At 42.9% G+C, this 27,507-nt stretch overlaps 1 protein-coding gene across 21 annotated transcripts in view; it reads left to right on the top strand.

Annotated features, from left to right (window-relative positions):
- Window positions 1-27,507, top strand: part of DTNA (dystrobrevin alpha) — a 340,345-nt gene that overhangs the window by 301,395 nt on the left and 11,443 nt on the right. For 17 of the 21 annotated variants that reach the window (XM_081801399.1, XM_081801400.1, XM_081801411.1 and 14 more), the window contains 6 exons: window positions 920-1,017; window positions 4,987-5,100; window positions 12,871-12,967; window positions 22,899-23,058; window positions 25,586-25,675; window positions 26,938-27,106. In XM_081801399.1, the coding sequence (XP_081657525.1) occupies window positions 920-1,017; window positions 4,987-5,100; window positions 12,871-12,967; window positions 22,899-23,058; window positions 25,586-25,675; window positions 26,938-27,106 (728 nt within the window). Of the gene's footprint in view, window positions 1-919; window positions 1,018-4,986; window positions 5,101-12,870; window positions 12,968-14,678; window positions 16,670-22,898; window positions 23,059-25,585; window positions 25,676-26,937; window positions 27,107-27,507 lie in introns of those variants that run through there. The other 4 variants (XM_081801418.1, XM_081801419.1, XM_081801416.1 and 1 more) reach the window with 1 other exon arrangement.

Here is a 27,507-nt window from a genome sequence, read left to right as displayed (position 1 = left end):
TCCTGGGTAGCTCAGTCAGTTGGGCATCAGACTCTTGATTTTGGCTCCGATCATGATCTCAGGGTCGTGAGATTGAGCCCTGCATCAGGCTCCATGCTCAGCAGGGAGTCTGCCTGAAGATTCTCTCTCCCTCTCCCTCTGCCCCTCCCTGTACTCTCTCTTTCTCAAATAAATAAATAACTCTTTAGAAAGGGGGGGGGACGCCTGGGTAGCACAGTTGGTTAAGCATCCAACTCTTGATTTCCACTCAGGTCATGATCTCAGGGTCATGAGATCGACCCCCACATTGGGCTCTGTGCTCAGCACAGAGTCAGGCTTGGAATTCTCTCTCTCCCTCTCCCTCTGCCCCTCCCCACCCCTCTCTCTCTCTTTCTCACTCTCTCTCAAATAAATAAAACTCTTTTTAAAAAAAATAAAAGTAAAACATAATTAAAAAAAGAAAGCGGGCGCCTGGGTGGCTCAGTTGGTTAAGCGACTGCCTTCGGCTCAGGTCATGATCCTGGAGTCCGGGGATCGAGTCCCGCATCGGGCTCCCAGCTCAGCGGCGAGCTTGCTTCTCCCTCTGACCTTCTCCCCTCTCATGCTGTTTCTCCCTCTCTCTCTCTCTCTCTCTCAAATAAATAAATAAAATCTTTAAAAAAAAAAAAAAAAGAAAGCTACAAAACTATTTTTTCTGTGTTTTGTGTATTTATTTGCCTGCCAAAGAATTCCATTCTGCTTTTCTTTGCAGAGGTGTCCTCCAGATTCATAGAGAAGTTGGTCCTTAGGAGATGAATGGCAATCTCATGTATTTGCTTTTCTTGCTTTGATAGAAATAATTTTTTCTTTCATGTCTGCCTATCTCACGATCCCGGTCTTCTCGAGCACAGGCAGTTTCCCTTCCCAATGTTAAATAGTCAACCACATGTTGGTCTTACAGCAGCCGACTCAGCAGCGGAGTGCTCCTGACATCTCCTTCACCATTGATGCAAACAAGCAGCAGAGGCAGCTGATCGCAGAGCTAGAAAACAAGAACAGGTAAGGCTTTTTAGACACGCTGGCTGTTTTGATCAGTGTGTGCTCACTGAAAGCTTGTAGTTAATGCTTTAAAATATCCAGGTATTTCAGCCGTGTGCCTCTTTAAAGGATGACATCTTTCGTCGGTGATGTGGGCTTCTGAGAAGCGGGTCTTTAGATTTTAGATTTTCGAAAGCTTCATGAGACAATATATATATATATACAGTTCTGAGATCTCAGTGCAATCAATGCTTTCTCTCTAGACAGCCTCATTTCCCTTGTACGGACATGCTTGCTTTCGTTAAGGAGTTGGCTCATGCAGAGACAAATGGAAGGCTCTTCAGGGAGGGTCCTTATAACGACCCCGGCCGAAAGAGGAATTTGGACTGACACCACGGGCCCCCAGTTGCTCAAGCCAAACACCTAGAGGCCCAGTCCATTGGCAGGCTTTTCTTTATTCAACGCAGACTGATTTGCAGCTGACCATCACAACATATCCCAAACCGCCCACTCCATTTCCACCATTACCACCATCCCAACCCGGCACTGTATAAAACACAAGTCATATCAGGTTATTTTCTGTTCAAAACCTTCTGATGGGTTTCTGTCACACTTTGACTAAAACCCACCCCTCTTACCATGGTCTGCAAGGTCTGACCGGGACTGATTCCTGCCTACCTTTCCAGCCTCAGCAAACCCTGCTCGTTACCCTCCTCCTTACTTCTTTCTTTATAGCCTCTGCACTCATTGCTCTGTCATCGTAGAGAGCTCTTCCTTACGGTCTCTGCATGGATGGGCCCTTCTCATTATTCAGGTCTCTGCCCACGAGGCCTAGCTAATCTTGCCATGACCTCCTACACCAGGAACCGCTCTCTATCACAGCTCCGTGTGTGTGTGCGTGTGTGTGTGTGTGTGTGTGTGTGTGTGTGTGTGAGAGAGAGAGAGAGAGAGAGACATCACTATCGGAAACAATAGCATCTGTGTTTGCTTCCTTGAGTATTGTCTGTCTTCCTTGACTGAAGTGGAAGTTCTTTGAGAACAGAGGCCATGCCACATGGCCCCTGGGTTCCAGAACCATGGTTAGAATGTTGTAGAAGCTCAGTAAATAGATAATGAGTGAGAAAATAATAAATAGTGGAATTAGATCTCAAACTCAATACTGAGTAAGTCCAACATGGGAGCAACTTGTATGTTCTATATTTCTTAGAAGAGCACCAAAACATCTTACCCCTGAATCCCATTCTTAGACACTGATGTAACTTCTGAGATCAAATTGAATAGAGGACAAGGTTGGGATCATTGTTTCATGCCTATAGAGTTTGACCTGAGAATTTGGAGATAAATGGTCAAAGTATTTTTTTTTAAGTTCTATGGAGAGGGGCACCTGGGTGGCTCAGTTGGTTAAGCATCTGCCTTCAGCTCAGGTCATGATCCCAGGGTCCTGGCATCAAGTCCCTCAGCAGGGAGGCTGCTTCTCCCTCTCCTGCTCCCCCTGCTTCTACTCTCTCTCTCTCTGTCAAATAAATAAATAAAATCTTAAAAAAAATAAAGTTCTGTGGACAAAAATTTAAAGGAAGATACAAACTTGGTTGGCACATTTCCATGTTCTTAGAAGGAAAGATAGACTAAAGTGAAAACTCCCAAGCCCACAAATATCTTATCTTGGTTGTAGTGTTCACCTGCTCTCCCACCTCTCCAGAGTACTATTTTCCCTTCCAATCCTCTGCTTCCACTGAGCATGAGGAGAAATCAGAACTTCCCTTAAGGAAATACCCCAGGCAATAATATCTGCCTCCATGTGGGATTCTAGAATCAGCAAGAAGCACCATGAATGTCCTCATGGCCCGGGCTGTCCCGTGCTACCACTCTTACTGCTTGTTTCCAAGATGTTTCTGGATAACAATATCAGAGAGAGAAGTTCATCCGGTCCCTTAGTCCTTTCATGGCCCATAGAGTTCCCCACCCCATGCCTGAAGAGCATCTAGTCCATCCTGAACACATTTCTCTAAACCAGTGGCCTCATGCCCTCCAAAGAGCCCAGAACCACGTCCCAGAAACTTATCCAGGTCCCACTGCTGCACCATGGGAATTCACCCCAGGGATCCCATGGTCTCCCAGGTGACAATTAACCCACCAATCAGATCTCTGAGCTTCAGGAGAGGATAGAGTTCCTCACTTCACTTTATCACTACCCTAGGTAGTGGACATTTCAGCAGTAATCTTAGAAGATAATGCTTCCTCATAGCACGTTTGGAGGAGCCAGTTGGGATTGGTATTAGGAGTAGCAGGACTATATTGTGATGCGGAAGTCACAGCCTGCATAGGATAGACCTGTCAGAGCAAGTACCAAAGACGGAGGGAGTCGGATATATACAAGCTTTGGAGCCAAGCAGCCTGAGTTTAAATCACCTCTGCCACCTATTTGTTATTGAACTTGGGTGAGTCATTTAACTGGCCTGTGCTTTGATTTCCTTATTCATGAAACAGATAATAGCAATACCCACATATAAAATAATTTGTATGAGGATTAAATAAAATAAGATGAAAGAAGAGAGCATTTTTCCTGGGTAGAGACTAAGTACTCAATGTTCTTTACATATCTTACCATTATTTTCCTTATCAGAGCTGCTTCTCTCTTTTTCTTCCTTAGGCTAAATGCTGCGTCATGGTTCTGTCCTTGGAACCAACAAGGAGAACTAGTGGGAGTCGTAGAATATCAGGATGGTAGCCCTGGAGGAGATCTTTGAAATCCCAGCTTACTGATTTTCAGGCTGAGCTCTGTGGGACCCAGGGGCTCTGTCAAGGTGCCTGAAGAGCGGGGAGGAAGGGCTTGCAGCTCAGGGCCCACCCTTTCTTTCACCAGAGCAGCTCACTTTACCATTTGATGTATTGAATTCCCATAGAAAATCTCTCTTAAAGAAAGGTTTCCACCATGGAACACCAAGGGGGACAGAAAAAGGTGGGAAACCACGAATTTTAGTTCAATCTTCTCACTGTACCTGCGAGAGGTGTAGTGACTGATAATTAGCTTCTTAACTCTGGTGTGTTTATGAAGCAGGCAGTTGTAAATCAGCCTTTCAGATGGAAAGCCATCCCCCTTGCTCACCAAGTTCACCTTCCATTCCTTGGTGCTTTGTTCTTATTGTCTGTCTCTTGTGCATTTTGCTGGATGGGAGACTGACCCCTCCCCCAAGAATACGTGACTTGTAACCTTGCTTAATGGCTTCTAACTCACTTAGGGATAATTTGCCTTGCACAGGTCACCTATCCTTTATGGCCGGCCTAATGTTCACCTCAGTGCGGGACAGCCGGGACTCCAACATTAATAATAGACTGACACATCTCACCCCGGACAGAGGTCACGCCAATAGCACTCTTCTGTCACACACTCAATTACAGTGAATCCTTTTAAAAGCACTTTCCTTCAAAGGCTACCCTCATCGAGATCCATTGTTAAGGCCGAAAATGTTAAGAAAAAGAATTTTGCCTAACGGGGGCCTTCTCAGATAAATCCAGCGAGAGGAATCTCATTCCTGCTGAGAGAATGGGGTTATTTAGTTTTGTGAAATGAACACCATTTATCCTTATTTTCCCTCCAAGCACCTCTAACTTGGTAGCTGCAAGTGCTTTTCATGGTGTCACACTGTGATCATCAATAATCGGAAGATACATTTTTTGCTCAGCAGCAGTGCACTTTTCAAAGTTGAACACATTACCACAGCATTATATTAGTAGAGAGATCATTAGGTCCTGGTGAGCACTCTCAGCTTGAAGGCTCCAGCAACACGCGCAGAGTCTGGACGTGCTTGCGCGGAGACCAGCCTTCCCTTCCCGATCAGTGCCCAGCTCCCCGCAGCCAGTAGCTCCTGAACACCGTTGGTGCGCATGCTCCTGCTTCTGAAGACGGGATGACCCCGCCCAGATGTGAGTATCCGGGATCCCCTGGAAGGTGACTGACCCTAGTTTCTTACCTTCTTCCTCTCTCCCAAGAGAAATCTTACAGGAGATCCAGAGGCTGCGGCTAGAGCATGAACAAGCCTCTCAGCCCACCCCAGAGAAGGCGCAGCAAAACCCCACTCTGCTGGCCGAGCTCCGGCTCCTCAGGTAAGAGGGGGAGCCCCAGGCCTCTTGGGGCGTGCAAGTGACGGGGATCTTCAAAAAGTCCAACAGCGTCTAGCCAGAAAACAGTCCTCAGCCACCCGAGTTGCTGACATACATATGTGTGCTTTTTCTTTTTTAATAGCACGTCCCTAATTGCTGGTATTTGGGGGGTTTCAAGGAGATGCTGTTTATATTTTATTCTTTCATTTGACACAGAGAAGGGGAAACAGTGCTTTTTAGAAACAAAATCTCTCACTGGAAAAAAAAGGGGGGGTGAACTCAACTCTTTCTTGTTATTTGCACGGCCAACAACGTGTTTATGATACAAGTGACCAACAAAACAAACACATGAACAGCTAAATAAACATCACAGGTTTGTACACTTAAAAATTTACCTATAAGCCATAAAAAGGAGTCTGATTTTCTCTGAATCTTGGTCTGTAATAGCTTTACATGCTTAAAAAACAGACTTCAGACCTTCTTGCTCTGCAAATGAATTAAAACACCTGGTGTTGTCTAGTCTGGCACCAGAAAACACTGAGATGGAAAGGACCCTAGAAGGTCATCTGGTTCCACCCCCTGAATTTCAGTGCACTTCTCAGCATCAGAAAGGTGGAGAGCAGCCGAGGACCTCAGCGCCTCGCACTGTGCCCAGGTGCAAAAGGGTGGGTGCTGAGGGCTGCCCGCCAGGCCGGCTTAGCACCGTGCCTTGACTAGGGCACATACTCAAACCTGTTTGTATAGCAAACAACACAAGCATAAATTCAAAGCCATTGCCTCATAGAAATGTCATATTTCACGAGGCACCTGGAGTTAGCAAGTATGACATTCTTTCCATCTTCTGGTTTGGGTGTATGCAAAATTCTGAGGCATACTTTTTATAGGAAGTACAGATGCCTCTTCTCAGAAACCCTTGTCAGAATTAGAGTGCCGTTTACTTCTTCCATACAAAACAACTACATTAAGCAGGTTGTGTATGGCTGTGTGTGGATTTTACCACGGATGTTTCTGGGGGTTCCATCCCAGCCCTGCTCTTCAGACATGTTAACATCTGGGCACCCGCAGGCTACAGGCTCTGTCTGCTCCCAGCGAGGCTCCACGCTCGCTCTTCCCAGGCTCGTGCACCTGGCTAGATGGCAGGCCCACCCAAGGCTTGAGTTACAGAAGGGAGATCTATGGAAGCTGCAACCTGGGGGAGCTGCTTGATGTGAAGAGATCATGTCATACTTTGAAATAACAAAATAATTTAATGGAAGAATCAGAAATTCTTCCTTTTCAAATGGTAGAATCTCTGGTCCTACCTTCAGGGAGATGTGTTAGGAATCCTTGCACATCCTACTACACCATCTCCCAGAAGGGATGAACATGGGAAGAAGGAAAAGTGATATTTCATATCATCATCCTCAAAGGCATATAAAAGTAAATGCCTGCTTGAAAGAATCTTTGCCTAATAGGATTATGTAGGCCCTCCGGGCTCACAAGTTGCAAGTCTAACGTAGAAAGAAATATAACTGAATAAACCAACTTAGAAATAGAGTAATCATTCATCTACACATCAAGGTACCTTGTTTCTGTCTGGAATGTTCATTATACCTCTTCCGTTGATTGCCCCATTCTCTTTTGGAGGCATGATGACTAGGAATTTTTCATAAATGTTTTCATCAGATCCCCTCCTTAGCATTTGCTTTCAAAAGTCTTTGGTTCCATTTGGATGATGCAGTCTGAGAAGGCACCTTGATGTGCCTGGGTCACTGATGATAGTTTTCCAACTGATATTTCTTCCCTCCTTGACATTACTATCTTGAAATAGACTGATAATTCTAACCACCCTCCTGGCCCTGCCTTGTGGGCCTTCCCATAGACCCAGCCAAGCCCAAACCTATGCTAAGAAGTCTGGCTCTGTGAGAAACTTCAGTATTTTGGGGGCTCACTGTCAGCCGATGGCCCATACCTGAGGCCAGAGGCCTGAGACCTAAGACACCTAAATCCCAACAGATTTGTTTGCCTGCCTCCATATTCTACATGTTTCTTCTATCTGGATATTTCTCGAGATGCTGATAAGCCACTTAGTCCATACTAAGCACTTTCACAATTTGGGGATTTCAGAGAAACCCTGACATCCCAGGTTAAGAGAGCTCCTTTGGGTGTTCTAACTTTTATTCTTTAGACATTTTGGACTCCAAAACAATGGCCTCTTGCAGTTACTTTGGCCTTAGTTCACACTGAGGGGTGGCCATGTGAAGCTGCCATGGGAACTCTTTGATAGAGATCTTCTCCCTCCATTGCAGCCTGCCTGGGTCTCTTACTGAGAAACCAAAAGGAGAAATTTCTTTCAGCTGGGGAACAGGTGAGGGGACAAAGGAACAGAGCTCTGCTTTTCATGAACACATAGTTTATTTTTATCTTAAGAGCACTATGACCTTTCTAAATAATCACATGTCCATTTGCACATTAGCCACAAGAAAGCTGCAAGCCAGGTTTGCAACCCAGATCTGGCAACTAAATGGGATCAAATGATGGACATTTCTGTGTGCTAATCTGACACTTCCGTGTGCTAATCTGACACTTCCTATGCACTAAGCTCTATATACACTGTCCCAGGTAATTGCTGTAACAAAGCCAGGAGATGGACACTATTATTATACTCTTTGTATAGATATGGAAACTGAGATTCACAGAAGCTAAATAATTTGCCCAAGATCCCGCACAGTGAGTAACACAGGTGGATTCCATCTCCTCTTCTTGGGTCTTAATTATCTCCTGCTGGTCTGTTATTACTCAATTGATTCCTGGACTCTGGTCCATCTACACTGCTTTCAGATTTATCTTTCCTCAATTTATTATTCATTTAGTTCATTCAGCAAATATTTCTAAAATGTAGTATGCCCAGAATTGAGTTGAGAAAGATACTGTCCTGGTCTTGCAGAATGTGTGGTCCAGTAGGAAAATGACATAAATCAAATAACTGCACAAATAAGAAGATAATTATAAACTGAGATAAGTGCTATAAGGAATCTTACTTTTAAATAGAGACATAATTACCAAACCTGCCCTTCACTGCAGTCAGAAAAGAGTACCATGAAGAAGGCTTGTTTAAGTTGAAGTATGAAAGATGAATACATAGGAAATGGGGATTAAGGGTAGCAGAGGGGCTAGAACAGCTGATGAAGGGTCCCCTGGAAGAGAGAGACCAATGTGCAATGACCAAATGGCAGGAGCGAATCTGGCACTTTTTTAGGAACTGAAAGATCAGTAGGCCTAGAATGCAGTGAATGAAGGGGTGTACGGTAAGAGATGGAGCTGAAGATGTAGGTAGGGGTAGACCATGATGCTGTGTGGCCTCACAGACCATCTTGAGGATATTGCTGTTAATCCTAGGACAGGGAGCCATGAAGGATGATAGTTACATATCGAGCCAATATAGTGAGTTAGATTGTAAAGTCAGACTCACATGAATCAGAGATCTTACTCCAGTATTGAGTTTTACTAATAACTTAAAGAATACAGGCAATCAAGAGGCACAGATGAAGCAGAGAAAGGTCTGGAATATTCCATATGGTCCCTGAGGTCTTTCCCTTCTACAGTTGGGTAGAGTTTTTGAGGGAAATTTTGCAAGTTTATCTAGCTTGCCTTCCTTAAACTTCCACCACCATTTGGAACTGGGCATCTTCTTTGGTATCACCATATACAGCAATTTGTTTGAATTTTTATTGTATGCTCGCCATCATTGTTTTGAACTTATTTATTTCTCCTCTCTCCTCCTCTTTCACCCAAGGATAAAAACCATATCCTACTCATTATTTTATTTACAGTGTCTTAAAACAAAAGTGCTGAATGGATGTTTGTGGGATGAATGGATAAGCTGCAAAACTTGAAGGGATAGCTATAGAAGTGTGTTTGCAAAGACAATACTATCTTGTAAGATGAAGAAAATATTAAAACTGTGAAGCAGGCACCTGGGTGGCTCAGTCGTTAACCGTCTGCCTTCGGCTCAGGTCATGATCCCAGGGTCCTGGGATCGAGTCCCACATCAGGCTCCCTGCTCGGCGGGAAGCCTGCTTCTCCCTCTTCCACTCCCCCTGCTTGTGTTCCTGCTCTCGCTATCTCTCTCTCTCTCTCTGTCAAATAAATAAATTAAAAAAAAAAAACTGTGAAGCAACTAACTTCACACTACAAATCTCACAGGGGAAAAAAAGTATAATTTCCATGTCTATACCTTGCCCAAAAAATAAGCATTTTATTTTATACCCCCAACATTACATTATTTTCAATGTATATAAAATTATTCTTGAAGAAAACTTGCTAATATAAGGTGACTTTTTTTGTTCTATTAATTAAAAATGAAAGTGTAATCGCTGCTGCATGTCTGTGGTTTCCAGAGTTGAATTTAATAGACAAGTTTAATTTTTTAATTATTTTTGGGAAACAACATAAAGTTGAGTACTTTTTGTTTTACCACAAAGTGATATATTTTTAAAACTACCATTGTCTCTTTTCACCGTGGTTTCATGAATGACAGTATATTTTTTAACTTTTTACTTTGAAACAATGTTAAGCCTACAAAAGAGTTGTAAGAATATCACAATGAATGGGGTACCTGCATGGCTCAGTTGTTTAAGCAACTGTCTTCGGCTCAGGTCATGATCCTGGAGTCCCGGGATCGAGTCCCACATCGGGCTCCCTGCTCAGTGGGGAGTCTGCTTCTCCCTCTGACCCTCCCCCTCTCATGCTCTCTCTCTCTATCACTATCTCGCTCAATAAATAAAATGTTTAAAAAAAAAAAAAGAATATCACAATGAATGTCCTTCTATACTTCACCTAGAGATTGCAAACATTTTACCACATCCTTCTTTATCTCCCTCTATATGTTAATATATAACAATTACATACACATTTTTGATGAGTCATTTGAGAGTAAGATGCAGACATCATAACCCTTTACCCCTAAGTACTCCTGTGTATGTTTCCTAGGTAAAAATGTATTCTCTTATATAACCATGGCACCATCATCATATTCAGGCAAGTTAATATTGATGTTTATTATTATCTAATAGACAATCTATATTAAAATTTTGCCTGTTGTCCCAACTTTGTCCTAAGAGAAAGCAGGGTTGGTTTTTCTTTTTTTAAGATTTTATTTATTTAGTTGAGAGAGAGCACGAGTGGGAGGGGCAGAAGAGGAGGGAGAGAGAGAATCTCAAGCAGACTCCCCCCTGAGCACAGAGCGCAATGCGGGGCTCGATCCCAGGACACTGAAACCAAGAGTCAGACCCTTAGCCAACTGCGCCATCCAGATACCCCAAGTGAAAGTAGGTTTTAACACACATGCAAAATTAGAAATAATCCAGCAGAATCTCAGAATAAAAGGCATTCCTTTAGAGATGTAATACATTAAGCTCTATGAAAATAAAATCACTACTTAGTCCTTGTTTTCTTGTTCCTACTTGGAACCATAGAAGCTACACCACAAATTTGTTAATCAGACCCACATTCGGTAGCCGCTTAGAGAGGAGATTAAATAAACACTTATAGAGAAGATTAAATAAAGACATTATTAAGTGAATTTTTAAAAAAAATTGAATTCAATCAAATGCATGAAAGAGTAGATGTCAGGGGCACCTGGGTGGCTCAGTCGGTTAAGTGTCTGCCTTCTGCTCAGGTCATGGTCTCAGGGTCCTGGGATAGAGCCCCACATCAGGCTCTCTGCTCAGCGGGGAGTCTGCTTCTCCTTCTCCCTCTGTGCTCTCTCTCTCTCTTGCTCTCCCTCAGATAAGTAAATAAATAAAATCTTTAAAAAAAGAAAGATTTGTTTTGAAAGATTACTACTATAAGAAAAAAGTACAGGGGCACCTGGATGGCTCAGTTGGTTAAGCGTCTCCCTTCGGCTCAGGTCATGATCCTAGGGTCCTGGGATCAAGCCCCGCATCGGGCTCCCTGCTCACGAAGAGCCTGCTTCTCCCTCTTCCTCTGCCTGACGCTCTGCCTACTTGTGCTCTCTCTCTATCTCTCTGTCAAATAAATAAATAAAATCTTTAAAAAAAAAAAGTACAAATAAGTGTTTTTTAATGTTGATTAATTCTGAATTAATACCAGTTAACTTTCTCTCATAGTTTTTAGATGCCTTTCTTAGTATTTCTTATCTACAATATTGGAATTTTACTGCAACCCTCTTCACAAAGTGCTCCTCTGACCAAAAATCCAAAAATTACAGAGCAATATCTGGAAGAGAACTAGAAATACATCAGAAACATTCTCTATCCTTCTACCAAGCCCTATCGTGGGTATATTTGGAACATGATGTGCAGACAAGGTCAAAGATAAAACAGCTAGTGGATTTGTCATTGAAGAATATTTTTGAATGGAGCAAGGCTTTCAAAATTAGAATGTTGCAGCCCTGGAAGACAAAGGCTAAAATAAGATACCATTAAAGTCTATAAAATCATGGTGTTCCTTGTCCTTTGGGACTCAGAAAAGAGGACATTGTAAAGAAAATCAAAGGAAGGAATGCTCTGAGAGTAAGTCTTAAGTGGCAATAAAAGCCAAAAATACAAATATATCCAAAAAGAGTTGAGACATGTTTATAAATTTTAAATTCATAAATCATTAGAGAAAGCCTGTATCAAAGAAAATTAGAAATGTTTCATTAATATCCATAACCTGTCCTCCCACAAAGTATCTTTCAGTTGGATGAGTCATTGACCTGTGTGAGCATGACATTTTTACATTGTCAGTTTTTCATTTCAGAGTCTCTGCTCCACTTGATATTGCTATGCCATTGAGACTGGGCATATCCATTCGTACATTAGCCCATGGTTAAAGCATCCACACATTTTTAAAATATAAGTTCCACTATCTCAAACTCAGGCAAAAGCCTTTGGGACAAGGGAAAAACTTGTATGTATTATTCACTAATGATCATGAAATAACAGATTTGAAATTGACTTGAAAAATATACATAGACGTCAGAAATGTGAACCATTAATATTCTTCCCCATACTGTTTCATTTGTTTTCTCTCTTTCAAAGGTATATTTAGTACCTCTTAGTGTCGATATAAACGATAGAGTAGAGATTGTCCTTTGTGGTTTCCATTCTTGCTGACAGTTTAGTAGAAGTTCTGCAAAACAAACAAAATTAAGCAAACAAATCTTAGAGGTTATTTTCAGTTAGAGCAATTGTGTAGGACTCCTTTATTCTGACTTTGCTTTATATAAAGTCAAACCCAAAGCAGAAAACTTAAATTGACCATAAAAATTCTGTAGTATGAATATTTCACCTCTGAAAGGCACCGCATTGCATATGAAGAATGGAAGAAATGAAAAATAAACTCTTAAAATCCAATTTCCAAATACTAAGGTATTGGTATTTCCTTTGAGATTTACAAAAGGGTCCTTGGGTTTGGAGGATCTATGGGATTGACCCTTTTCAGTGACAGTTGGGCTTTTGTTTGTTGTCTCAGGGAGCTCAGTGGCAGAGCACAGGGCCCAGAACATAGTAAGCATTCAGGAAAGAGCTCATTAAATGGTTAATTCAAGGTAGAAGTGGGGGAGGGGAGGGAATATCCAATAGGATTCCAATTCTATTTTAGTACGACTTCTAACAAACAAAATGTACACCTCATGTTCATTCATTTGACAACATCTCCGTGCCTGGAAACCATGTCAGAGATCCAGAGATGCCCTTTTCCTGGTGGTCCACTCCTGCCACAAGACTGAGAAATGTGATCAGCTCAGTGGGTTGAAAGCTGTTCTGATGACAACTGCTTCTTTCTTAGACAGCGCAAGGATGAGCTGGAACAGAGAATGTCTGCTCTCCAGGAGAGCCGGAGAGAGCTAATGGTCCAGTTAGAAGGCCTCATGAAGCTACTAAAGGTAAGACATTCGAATAAATATTTCCTAGACCTCTGACTGTGGCATTTGTAAAAAATCTTTCACACATAATGTGCAATGGTTTTTCCAATGACTATATGTGATTAACCCCAGAATATGGCTTCAGTCTCAGATACAGGATCTTTTCTTAGATACAGCAAATGATAGCAGTCAATGACAAGGCTCATTCTTCTCCATTTCCTGGAACCAGACCACTGAGGGCCTTCAAAGGACAACTTCTTGGCTTATTTCCAGTTCCTATGTCCTTGAAAATAATAAAACTGGATTTATTTAGGAATACTTTACATCTAATAGCTTCAGTAATTCTGAATAAAGTGAACAGAAGCTAATGTCTAATTCAGAAAACAAAGATATAGCCATGAAATTTTGGGGGTGACTATAGTTTTATTAAGAGGAATAACTTCATTTCAGTGAAGTATTTCATCTCATCTCTGTGGCTTTAGCAGCAAGTCACATAACTTCAATGAGTCTCAAATGCAAACTGTAAATAGAAATTTGCTCTCTTCAGGTAGAGGGTTTAATAAGATGACCTAGGGAAGTGCTCAGCAGAGTGCTGTGATGTCATTCTCACTGGGAAGTAGCATTCTTCCTTTCATAAATCCCTATTCCCTTCTTTGGTATGTACTAAGTCACATTCCACATCACAAGGAGACTAATGATGGCCCCTTGGCCACAGTCGGCTCAGTAGAGGAGTCAGTTCTATGTGGTTATCCTGCCTGATGTAGACAAGCAGAAACCACTGTGGATTGGAACTGGGACTTGCCAAAGGCAGGAACTGAAACCTCTGATGGAGTGAGGAAGGCCAGGTCCCTGGGGCAGCTCACCTGTGAGACAGACGTCCATACTTCCAGTCCCTGGGTCTCCCACATCCCTGACACACCATCATTTATTGTTTGTCCCTTCTTTTTCTTTCTTTCCTTTTCTTTTTTCTTTCTCTCTCTCTTCCTTCTTCCTTTCTTCCTTTCTTTTATTTATTTAACAAATACTTGTTGAAACCTGTGTCCTGGCACGGATATAAGTGTGACACTTCTTTCTTTTGTTTTCTCTGCTCTTTTTTTTTTTCCTTAGTCAACTTTTCCTGCCATCAGTGTTGGGAATGCTTTATCTTCTCTAAACGAAATCTCCTTTTCAGACATGTAAGGCAAAGAACTCAGTTTTTGTGGTACTGTACGTATGAAGACAGGACTAGATAACTAATAACCTCTTACTGTTTCTGCCCTATTATCTCATTTGATGATCCAGAAAAGCTTTTTCTGCTTTCCTTTTCAAATATACCAAATGAAGAGGGCCAATCTTGTCTTTCCCTTCACTGAATGACAGGAAACCTTGAAAACAGCCCCCCACTTATATTCCCATAGCTTCTGTCACCATAGCAATGTGATAGGGGTCCATTTACCACCAGCCATCTTGGCATCCACCTAGCTAGCCTACCCGAGCACAGTCTATCAGATCAGGATGTACAAACACCAGGAGAGAGGGATAGACCACAGTGAAAGATGGATGGACATAGGGAGGAAAGAGATGGTCTGTCTCAAATACCTAAATAGACGTGGAACTAAAAGTCACCAAGGTAGGAGAGGCTCCCATCAGAGCCATGTTGATGTTTCCCCCACCTTGCGTTCCCTCACACTGTGTACATGCTCTTGCTGGAATCCTGGGTAATCTAACTATTATTGATTCAATCTTTCTGTAGGAAGAAGAACTGAAGCAGGGAGTAAGTTATGTTCCCTACTGCAGGTCTTAACTAACTGTGGAGGGGCCTGCCATCCTGCTGTTTTTCTCATTGCTTTTGCCTCTAATGTATGTTCATGCTTCAGTTTGGAAAGAGAAAAAAAAAATCATACTAATTTGCTTCCTTTTCAATGTAGTGCTTGAATGGACACATATAAAATTTAGCGTTTTTTATAACTATTACTACTGTCGGCATCAAAACAAGAGCTATTACATCTTTTAGAAGAGGGAAAAAAATTGTAATTCGCTGGGACCTTCCTAGATCTCCAGCAGTCTATGTTTCAAACCCGTCTCATGCTTTTCTGGGTTGTTGATCAGACTCTTCTCTTAGTAGAGAGACACCCACCACCGCCACTAAAGTTACACTAGGAGAAACCCTCAGCACTCAAGCTATTGACCATTTAGTTCAGTTTCCATTTTAATGGAAAGGTGTGGGACCTCTTTGTATAAAAGTCAGCTAATTGCATCTCTTTTCATTGCATAATTATTAAGCCCTGTCCTCCCCATCTCCAAAATGTATTCAATCTAAGAGAAACACTGTACTCAGCAAGTGTTCACTTCCCACTGTTTAGTTCTTGCAAGCAGAATTCCTACCATTGGTTCAAAATAATCTCAAAAGAACAGGTAACTTTCAGCCTTGCTCTTATCACCAAGAACCTTCCTGCTCTGGGAGTTCACAAGGCCCTTACGTATGTCTTCTCTGGAAACAGGAGCACTGTGACTCTCTAACCGTAGTCTAAACTGGAACCCTATGCCTGACCCTGTGGTCAGGTCCAGAGCCAGCAGAGGAAGTAGCATACTCAAAAAATAACAATAACAAAATAGAAGCAAAATAACAGCAGCTTTAATGTCAAATGCATGTACCAAGCTGTGTATGACAGTATATTCCACTTGCTAGTGTCATCAGGAAGTTTCATATTATTTCCTGGGATCGATTAGAACCACAGCCTGTCCGATTTCAACGTACCTTTTATTCTTCTGTATTCTCTTTCCTATTATTCACTGTGTGTGTTTGTGTGTAACAAAGAATGTTTGCAAAATGCTGGACACATTTTTACCTTTCATTCCCACAGTCTGTAAAAAAGGAAAGTGTGAAACTAATCTGTAATGTCAGACAATAAAGACAATGTATTACACTATTTTGTATTTTGTGAAAAAAATTACTTGACTAGAGTCAAATCTGAAGGAGAGCTAGTCCCCCTGGGCCAAGGACGGACTGTAAACTTGTTGCCTGTAAAGCCCCACACGGGGCATTGCTCTTGGACTTCCACCACACTTAGATCATGCTAGAGAAAAATGCCTTGCTGTGCTAGCAGCTTCTCTTTGCAACAGCCTCTTTTCTTTCCTGTCTCTGACTTAGCATGTGCACAGAAAAAGGGAAAAAAGGCTCAACTATAGCCTTCTTCCACTTAGTGGAGAGAGAGGGCAGTCATCCTCTAGTCAGTCAGCCTCGCTTGAGCCAGAGGACCCCTTTCCCGCCTCTTCCCAGGCCACCCGTTCTGGAAAGGCTCATTGGACCAGTGGGTTCACGAATCCATGGCTGCCCAGAGCCAAAGCACGGCTGCAGGCCTAGAGCAGTATACTGCCTCCTTGCCTTCCAGCTCTTCCCACGGAGCCCTCCACGGCTCCGCGTCTCGGAGGCAGCCCGCAGCTGGGTCCTGCTGCAGAGGCTCTAAAGGGCCCTCGTTGGCAACACCCAGATGGCCCCAATGCACTGTCTGGGTGGGGAGACCGTTGACTCGTCTTTACTCATTTGCTTTGCTTGTATACTCAAGCCTCTTCTCGAAAAGGACCCGAGGTAGCTTACAACAACAGACATCAACAATGGCTTCATAAAATAAATCCAGAAAAATCAGAAACGAAAGAAAAGAAAATGCCAGTATGCTCATCGTAAGGGACAAGGGTGTGCCTCTGAGCTGTTTGGCAAGGAGACAAAAAAAAAAAAAAGGAAAACATAATTGGTGGTTTTATCAGAACCAAAATGCCAGTTCTCAGGGGACCAAAATTTCTGTTGGCATGAAATATAAGAAGGAAGTCTTCCCTCGGAGCTTTAGAGGAGGAGTGCTAAGTAATAAAACGGATAAATGCAGCCGCAGATGTCAAGTGGCTGATTATTATACTGACCTTCAGTCAAAATTAAAGACAGAACCCTGTCTGGCCCGATCTGGAGCAGGCTGTTCTACAAGGAAATGAACTTCTGCCATCCAAATATATAGACTTCCTTTGGTATAACATGATCTAAGGAGAGAATTTAGAGGTTTTAGTCTGGCGTCTGCTTCTAAATTCTGTTTTTATTTATGAGCCTTACCCCTTTGGGGACATTCTCTTTGTAAAATCAGATTTCAGACACTGTGCACAACAAATTGTGCTTGATTTAATAACCTCTACTTGCTTTATCATAAGTCTGTGTGGTTCAATGTATTTTACTATACTGGTATATATAATTCCTACTTACACTGTTTCTTGTTAGAGGTAACGCATGAATTTATTCCCCTTGAGGAGAGAACATGAATTAAAAAAAAAAAATAGTGCCTGTAATATAATATGATGATTATGGTATCATAAGCAATAAATTTTTTTTTTACAAAACTTGAATCAAAATTATCCTACCCTCTTTCTTCTTTGTGTATTTTAAGATTTATTGAAGGAATCATAAAAAGAACACTCATAAAAAGTTTAACAATGAAGGCAGCTGGGGTGTAATTGCAGTTGACAGTATGTTTCAGAGTTTCTGGTAGACTTCCAGTGCCAAATATCACGTCCCAATCTAAAACCAGATATCCCGGCTTTGAGTTCAGAATGTAAGGTCTCAATAAAAATTTTTGTAGAGAGACCGCTGGTGTTAGACCTGATTGTAGGGGATCCCCGCTCTTCACTCACACCTGTAAGATCTTGAGTAAGTCAATCAGCTTCCCGGGAATTTATTTCAAACACACTGATAATACATGGCTCACGGGATTGTTGCATAGATTTTCAAAGATAATGGATGTGAAAGCACTTTGTAAAATACTATATGCATGTCAGAGACTGGTATAAAACTGCATATAGATGTATACACATGCGTCCAACAATATGTAAACTTTTCTAACTGGACCCATATTTTACACACACGCATGTACACACACAAACACACACACACACACACACATCCACTTCTCCTCCTTCCAGTTAACTAAGTGTCTCAGTCAGAGGAGGAAAGTGAAACATTTTAAATCCTACCTCCTGCCCCCATTCTCTTCTCTCTTTACAACTAGAGGCCCCATGAACTCGGGAAATCCTGGTCGCTCAGGTTCCCACTTCTCCCAAACACATTATAGAACATGAACAGGCCAGAAATGACAAGTTCTACCAGCATCAGTTCACCTTCCTTTCTTTCCCTTGCCCATCCTCTCTGGTGAGTGTCCTGTGGAGAGTGGTGACGCAATCACAAGTGGGATAGGGGAGTGGGGGGGAATTCACCTCATAAATAACCAACTGTGATATTAGGACTGACATCTAATGTTCAAAACATATCCTCTCAGACTCTCTCACTCTCTCACACAACCTTTTTTAAAATTAGGGATTAGTCCATTAATTCTAGGAAAGTAGAAATTATTTCTCTACTTAAAAACCTGAGGAGATGACCTTCCAGTTCAGATTAAATCTAGCCCCTTTTATGGCATTAGAGACCCCCAAACCTGGCACCACCCCTCACCAGCCTCAGTCCCTTCCATTCCCCACAACGAACCTGGCTGGCACATCCACCATCCTGGCCTCCTCGCCCTTCCCTTTCCTTGCTCATGACACTCCAAGGCCTGGAATGTTCTTCTCTCCTTGCAATACATCCTCTCTTCTACCCCGAAATCTCCACTATTGAGACCCAAGTCAAGTGATGCCTCCTCCCTGACCTGTCAGAATTAGTCACCTCATCTGTATCCCCACAGCACTGTGGACACAGCAATCCCTACAAGGATAGTCAGTGTGTGCGTATCAGAAGAAAGGATGACAAGAGGGTTGAACATAGCCAAACACTGCTCTGCTGAACCTTCTCAGCTGCTAAGGAAAACTAGGTGGACTGGGCTGTGTTCCCAGTCAAATCTGAGGCAGACTTTTCAGTCAGGGGGAGGGTGTACACCCCTGTCTCATGGTCATCTGCTCAGCCATGGCTCCAGGCACTGTTGCTTCAGCGATTACACATTTGGTCCTTTCCCTGAAGCCTCCCTCATTTCTGGTACTGAGAGGAAACCAAAATGCTTCCTGGAAAAGAATCAGAAAAATGTATGGATCTTGTCAGACTTCTTAAAAATTGATACAACAGCAAGTTGAGTGGACTCCGAGGATGGAGTGCAGAAATGAATTTTTCATTTATTCGCTGGGAAGCGAGCTATTTTTAATAAGATGTATGTTTTCCTTCTTCCATAATTCAACTCTCCTCTCAGGAATTTTAGATCTATATATTGATCTGCATGGACCATTGTCCCTTAAGTCTTCTCTCCATTAATCATCAAGTAATTTCCAGGAAAGGATGTTCACAGAGATTACTCACTCTAACTCTTCTGAAGCTGTTAGCAGACAACCAGACTTCATGACCAGGCCAGAGGCCACCATCTACAGGGGTCACCACCTGAAAATGAAACCCAGTGATATCTCCACTGATCTACCCCAATGCCAAGAGGCAACTGCCCTTTCCTAGTGACCCTAGGGAAAGAGCCGGAAGGAAGGCCAGAGATGACATTCCCAGTGGTAGGTCCCAGGAAGTGCATCAAACTAGACAAAAAGACATGATCAGCCAGGATGCCAGGGCCCTCCCCTCCCCAGAGTCTGGACATGCCATGGGCGTTGGGAGTTGCAGGGAAGATGCCACTGAATCTTGTCTCCAGCACAGAATCTCCACTTAAATTCTTCACATAATCAGACTGCTTGAAATTGCACCAGTTAGAGATTCATTTAGGAGATGGTTGCTATCCGTCATTCACACATTGGTGTAATTTAGATTCAGTCCGTTGTTTTTCCCTTAACACATAACTACAGTCAATTATTTTTCTCTTAACACAGAACCACTAATAGGGATTTTGAAGGAAGGAAGCAGGCAGAGAGAAGTGGGGAAAGTTGGTTTTGGAGACCAGGCCGTATTAAGCAGAGCGTTAGGACTGGGAATGCCTCAAACACAGTTAGTGGGAGAGCTCAGAGCATGAGAAGGGGAAAGTATCACCGGAGGTAAGAGACTTACGAACAGGAAGGTTAGAAGGGCCAGGTTAGGGGCGCCTGGGTGGCTCAGTCGTTAAGCGTCTGCCTTCAGCTCGGGTCGTGATCCCAGCGTCCTGGGATCAAGCCCCGCATCAGGCTCTCTGCTCGGCGGGAAGCCTGCTTCTCCCTCTCCCACTCCCCCTGGTTGTGTTCCCTCTTTCACTGTGTTTCTCTCTGTCAAATAAATAAAATCTTAAAAAAAAAAAAGGGCCAGGTTAGTGCCCAAAGGGGAGGGGCAGCCCCGCGGGCACCCTGTCCTGGAGAGCCCGACAGAACGGTGCAAGCAGCTCCAGGATAGCCATTAAAATACTGAAACGCACACCCACAGCCCCCATCTGAAATCACTGGCTCCAGATATGTCCCAGGATTCAGAACCTCAATTTGCAGATAAGAGATTTCCACCTGCATTTCTGTAGCAATTGATAAACAGCCCACAGGCTCTTCCACCCCTGGGGTGCTCATACTGCACCCCATGATCCGGGCAACTGAAAGGTATTGTCCAGCCCAGGCAGAGCCCTAGGTGCTACTCCAACACCACTCTCTGGTGGGTCCAGGTCCTGCACATTCTCAGCCTTCAGGCTGCGAAACCTTTCTCCGTTAGTGAAGCCTGTGATGGGTGGTCACAGTGGCTTCGGTCCTCAGAAGCGGCTGTGAGGCTGTGGGAAAGCCCCAGGCTTGTAGATGAAAGGCTGGGAATCCACTTTGTTTCTGCCAATCTCTAGCTCAGAAGCTTTGGGTAACCCAGTTATCACCTCTGAACCTCAGTTGGCTAACCTGAGAAATGGGAATATAATACTTCATATGGTTGCTAGGAGGATTAAGTGAAATAGTTGGGGTTAAATTGCTTTATAGACTGCAAATTGCTATTCAAATATAAGCAACTATCATTCCTAGCACCAATTATGAGGAGAATGAAACCAAACAATGTACGTAAAAGTGCTTTGGCCACTGCAAGTTACATATAAAAGTACAGTTGTATTATTATTATTATGAACCTCCTACCCCAGAAGAGGGTCTGGCTCCCCAGAGTTGAGAGGGTAAGCCAGCTGTGTAGCCAAGAAGAGCCTCCTTCCTTCAACTGTCCAACTTCCCATCCCAGTCCCTCCTCCCTGCTGTGTGACTGGTCCTTGCAGAAAAGGACAGGTAAGAAAGGGCAAGGAGCCCTGCCTAGAGAATGGTGCACAGGTGGGGTTCCCAGGGGGAAGCAGCCCTCAGGGCAGCGGAACTCCTTTGAGGGACCCTCAGCAGCCCAAACCCAGCCAGGTCCCTGCAGCCCAGGGCAGCCAGAGCATCCGTGCTCAGACCCCAGCCCAGGCTCTCCTGCTCCACCTCCCGAGCAATCCTTTTTACCTCTCTGAGCATTGCGATCCACACTTGCACATTTAGAGTAATGATGCCTATTTCAGTGGGTTGTGGAGAGAAATCAGTGGGGAGGCACATGAAAACCCTTCTACCTGGCAAAGCACGATGCAAAAGTGAAGTCATTTCTTATCGGCGTGGGGAGCAGGGGGATGCCATGGTAGCTCAGCCTAGGTTTCGTGGTTAATGAGACTGAGCTGGCAAAGTCTGCCGGGGAAAACCAGACCCGTTCTTGGGCAGGCTGGGCCAACAGGCTGCCAAGCATCACACCAGCAGGCAAACTGCTCTTCCTTGGGTCCGGACAGACCATTCAAGGTACTGTTGAGAGTGAAAGAGTGGCACCCCCAGGCCATTGGTCATCACATGAGTTCTTTGCTCTGCTCTGTTCTGTTTTGCCTCGTTTTTAATTCTAGATTTTTCTCAATGTATAGATTTGACTTTTATGTGTGATGCTGAGCCCCAGAAAGCTAACAGCATGGCATTTTACAGGATTGATGTTGTGTGTTTTAACTGCAAGCAGACCCCACAGCAAGTCTAAATCGAATACTCCAGAGCACCGCTCTCATGGGTTTGAATGGGTTGATGCTGAATCTCTGGGCCTTGCTATGGAAGAGTCCTCCCTCTCCCTGGCCAGACCCAACAGACGAATGGAGTTTATGTGAACACCCAATCTTTGAGTATGCACCTGAGGGTTGCATTGCATTTCCTTACTCATGACTGGCTTCCTTTGTAAACTAATTATTATAACACGGAAAATCTTTCCAAGAAACTTCATTGTAGAGACAAAGCTGTGAAATTCAAGGTGTGAATGGTTTCATGCCTAGGACTGTAATACAGACAGAAATGGCTTTTAGTTGTTTTCTACTTTTTTCTTTACTCACCTTTAAATCTCCCTGTTCTTATTGCTAAAATAACTGCTTTTCCATAGACGAAGAGAAGGACATTCCCTATAGGAAATGTAGCTAAAAATCCCTACAGTAGCCAAAAATTAGAAATGAAGAGTTCTTTTTTTCTCTTCCCCATCTGAATCCCTGAGTCACAGAGCAATTTGACAAAGTGAACTTTTACTAAAAAGTAGGGATGAAACAATTCATACCTCATTTGATTCTTAATTTGAGACTCAATATGCACAATATTACATGGCATGATCTGGCCTATAAATTATCCTCTAAAGATCATGCCAGGACAGAGAGGTTGAAAATTTAGGAATTACACAAACCACATCCATCCCCAATAGTCTCCTGGTTTATATTTCAAACTTTGTCCTGAAATGTCTTTTTATTCTCTGCAGAACTTCCTTCGAGGAAGAAACAGACACACCTTGTAATTCTCACTGCCTAACAGTAGCCTCATTACTTGGGCACACATCTCATGTACTATAGAACAGTGCTCTACTAATATTCTTAACTCTCGACATGTAACCAAAACTCCAGATTATAGACAACGAGGTCCTGAATTACCTGCACCTGCAACTCAGGTTTAGGATTACCATCTCCATTACCCAGGACGTCCTCCTGCTTGGGAGCCTCACTGTTACTGTTTTTGACATTTGGGAAGCTTTGGGAAAACACGTTAATGCCTTGCGTTGTCTCTCCAGACGCAGGGGGCAGGTTCTCCTCGCTCCTCCCCCAGCCACACCATCAGCAGGCCCATCCCCATGCCGGTGCGCTCCGCGTCCGCCTGCTCCAGCCCCTCGCACACGCCTCAGGACTCCCTCACCGGGGTCGGGGGAGACGTTCAGGAGGCCTTTGCGCAAAGTAAGTGGGGGCACTGGTGGGTGGGTTGTGCTTCTCTACGCGGCAGATAGGAGCCCGCCGTGTGCTGGGCGGTTAGAGGTCATCCTCGGAGCCGCAGTGTGGCCATGCCAATGTAGGCCTTGGTGAGACTGGTCTGGAAACTCCTTAGGCTGATCTGTTTCTCACTTCAACGTCTTACCTTCTTCCTTCGGCTTCTCCAGCCCGGCTCCATTTTTTATGAGTCTTTGCTCATCATGAAGGGAAAGGAAATCCTTCCACCAATATCCCAGGAAACTTTATAAATGGAATCCGTTTTAAAATGCTGAAAGATCTTATTTCCTGCTTTCTTCTCTTGATGGTAAAGCAAACTCAAGATTGAGGTTAAACGGTCCCAGCTGAAGTGGGACATAGCCCTGCGGTGACCAAGCGGGGCGCTTCGCCATTTTACAGCTGCCCTCAAGAGTTGAGTCTTGCAACCCCTTGCACCCCTCTGCAACGTGGGGCCACGGGGTTCAGCCTCCGTTGTTAAGGGAGGAGCACAAAGAGTGATAAATAGAACAGTAGTCTCCCGCCTGCTGCCTTTTCCATTCACACACCACGGGTGGGGGGGGGGAGGGGAGACCTCAAGGCCAGTGATTTTGTTCATTTGGAAACATTTTAACCCCTTGGAAACTTTTTCTTGCCACCGCTTTTTATATCTATAGAAAGTTCGAAAAAAAATCCTCGTACAGACCCTCACCCTGCCAGTCTCATTCCCAAATTACTAAACCGTTTGGTCCTTCTCAACTTTTCCTTTATACATAAGTATATATGTTTATGTGTGTTTTTATAAACACCTACCTTCTTTTTCACACAAACAAGACCATGCATTGCATTGTGGTCTGCAGTTTGCATTTTAAGTTAGCAATTTATCATGAACATCCTTCCAGGTCCTCACATATAGATCTAAGGAAAGGGGAGATATATTCGATTACTAGTTTTAAGGCAAAAATAAATAATAAATAAGTGAAGTCAAAAGACAAAAAATAGACCGAGGAAAACATTTCCAGTGTATGTGGCAATCAAGTTTCACAATTTCAGCTACACATCAAGCATATAGAGATCGATAAGAAAAAGTCCCAGAACAGAAACAGGTGAAGGATATGGACAGAAGAAGCACTACAAATTGCCAATAAAGATATAAAAAGATGTCCAATCTCACAAACTGTTGTAGAAATACAAATATCACCTCTCGCCTAGCAGATTAAAAAAAAAAAAATTCAACATTAGTAATAGGCAGAGATAGCAAGAGTCTGAGGAAAGAGACACTCTCGTGCATTGTGTATGGGGATAGAATCTTACATTTTAAAGGAAGAGAATGATGTACTCGAGCAAGAGTCCGAGGAAAGAGACACTCTCGTGCATTGTGTATGGGGATAGAACCTTACATTTTAAAGGAAGAGAATGATGTACTCTCTGCTCTGAGGGAGAGGGAAAGATCCATAAGAGGCCTTTTTCTTCTGAGAAAGAAAATAAGTTACACAAAATCACCTTTTTTTAATTTTTAGAAGAAAAAAAATGTCCTTTCTCTAAATCTCATCTTGAAGAAATTTACATATTTTAATCAAATTGAGCTTTCAATTATCATTGTGTTATTTGACTACTTTGCTTGTTTAATTTACATGTATTTATTATTTTACTTAGGTTTATTTTCTGAGAACTTACAGGGTGAACCGTCACAGTTTAGAGGCAGCTCCTAGCTCCCAAAGAGCTCGTGCTACATGAGTTCAGCGGCAAGTGAGGTGTTTGGAATCTTGAGCCCTTTTTCTCCAAGATGTTGGGTGTTACCTCACACCCAAGCCAGCCCACAGACACCCATTTAACTCTTTGTGTGCCTGAAACATCATCGTAATCTTTGTCTACCACGGAGAACCATAGTCTGAGGTGCAATTCAGAGTACAGGGCATACATCTTCTGCCCAGGTCTCGCAGCAGATGCAAGAATCCCCACCCCTGTCCCACGCTCTGGGCATTCAGTGCCTAGGGTTCCCACTCTCCAGAGATAGCTATAATGGTAGGGGAACTCTGGGAACCCTGATGAGAGACAGAGGCTGTGGTGATGGAGATCAGGATCCCAGGTGCTCAGCCGCCAGGTCGTGGCTGAAACTAACAGCAGCTAGCAAGGTGCAGCTCTCCAGGCAAAACCAGACTTTACATCTGTGTGAGTTTTCCTACAAAAAGGTGGCCATAGATACTAGTTGGCCTGGGACCATCCCAGTTTGTGCCAGGTCACCTAGTTTTATTATCATGCCGCCCCCTTTCACTCGCAAACTTGTCCCCATTTGTACAATAAATTAAATGAACCCCTCCCTCATCAGTGGCCACTGCCCTAAGTACAATGTATTGTTTCAGAAAATGAACCAAAGCACTTCTGAAAAGGAGAAGTCTTGGAAGTTTTCTTGCTTCAGGATTATCAATGTAAATGATAAACTACATAAAAATTTGGGGGGCGGAAAAGAGGAAAAGCTGTGATTTTTTTTTTTTAAATTATCATTTCTTCTTCACTCAAGGTTCAAGAAGAAACTTAAGGAATGACTTACTAGTAGCAGCAGATTCCATCACTAACACCATGTCCTCTCTCGTGAAAGAGCTGAATTCCGGTGAGTCCCTAGTCCCCTCTCGTTTGTCTGCACATTGCAGAGGGACCCATAAGTGCTAGGGGCCTCTGTTAGAGATCTCCTCATTGTCAAGTTGAAAAAGATATTTTAAAGATATGATGTGATATTTTATTGGTATATTCAGATTTTTTAGTACTATTTTTTTTTTTGCTCATTGGAAGACTATTAATACATGGTCAATGCAGAAAGTTTGAAAAATGCAGAGAGGAGTAAAGAAATATACTAAAATTGACTTGCAATTCTAGTTTTTGTAATATCTAGTATTTGTAACTTGTAATATGATCCAAAGTGACATGATGCTAAAGTTATTTTATAAAGTCAAATGTTTTATTTACTCATTTAAACTCTGTTCATTTGAAATGCATGGCTATTTGAATGAGGCTAAGTTGAAATTTACCTTTGCAATATGTCCAGAGAAAGATCTGCCCAGAAAATAAAGAGTATGACATTGAGAGGGACTCTTTATTCTAATAACAGTACACAGTTTTTAAAACTTTAACAGCATGAATATGCAAATAAATATCTTACCAGTTACTAATACATCTCATCTGTTCCTTAAGCCCACTTAGCAAGATACTTGTCTGACAGTCACAAAGTTTGAGATTAAACAATTGTAAGGAAAAAAAGTCAATATTAAAAAAAATTCTGGATTTAAGTTTCTTAAAGCCTCTATAATAAGAATTAAAGTAATGAAAATTGTTGCTGCTAGTCTAAATGAAGATTACCAAGTAGGATAAAAATGGCAGTAGTTAATACATATTGACTAATGGCGTATACCCACTGCCCTAGCACATGATGACTAAAATGTTATTCTCATTGTAGAAGCTTCAAATACTATTAGTTTATACTCACAATACTTTGAGGTGTTAAGTGAATGTAATATTTTAGGTTTGTATTTCCTAAATTAAAGTAATGTTAAGCAAAAGTAAGAGCAGTTCTCGTGAAGACTTTTGTAGAAGGGGCAAAACAGAAATGTTAAGAAATTAAGTCAGTCAAGACACAAAAATTCCTCAGTATGATTGAGATTCAAAAAAGACAATACTGTATACCAAATGGTTTTCTAGAAATTCATGTCAGTATCAAATGTCATTTCGGAAAAAAAATAATAATAAACTCACCTGACTTACGTGCCATAACTGGTTAATTTCCACGGCACAGGTTGACTTATGTTAAACCCAGCCCCTTATTTGCCAATCATAAAGAAAATCTAAGTCATTCTCCATTTCTTCAATCGTACCTAATAGAGGTGGGGAGTGAAACAGAGAGTAACGTGGATTCTGAATTTACACGGACTCAGTTTGAGGATCTGGTTCCATCGCCAACCTCTGAAAAGGCTTTTCTAGCGCAAATCCACGCCCGAAAACCTGGGTTCCTCCACGGCGGCGCCACCCCCAGCACCATGGGCAGTGACGTGTGAGTATCCTTGGCTGCGGGCCTTGCTCAGTAACACAGTGCTCTGTAGGGAAGATAGGAAAATCGTAACAGGGTTGCCTCCGATCTTTAATTCGGGATGGGATGGCGCAGTTTCCTTTTCTGCCAGAAGAGGTAGAAAGGTGCTACGTTAAATTTGGTGTTGGGACTTTTCCTCCCCTCACTGTATCAAAAATAGCAATTACCGGGGCGCCTGGGTGGCTCAGTTGGTTAAGCGACTGCCTTCGGCTCAGGTCATGATCCTGGAGTCCTGGGATCGAGTCCCGCATCGGGCTCCCTGCTCGGCAGGGAGTCTGCTTCTCCCTCTGACCCTCCTCCCTCTCATGCTCTCTGTCTCTCATTCTCTCTGTCTCAAATAAATAAATAAAATCTTTAAAAAAAAA

This window comes from Leptonychotes weddellii, chromosome 13 (genome assembly GCF_054177405.1).
Source record: "Leptonychotes weddellii isolate Sample4059 chromosome 13, ASM5417740v2, whole genome shotgun sequence".
Classification (NCBI taxonomy): domain Eukaryota; kingdom Metazoa; phylum Chordata; class Mammalia; order Carnivora; family Phocidae; genus Leptonychotes; species Leptonychotes weddellii.
The sequence above is the reverse complement of the archived record's forward strand: the minus strand, read 5'-3'. Positions and strand labels throughout refer to the sequence as shown.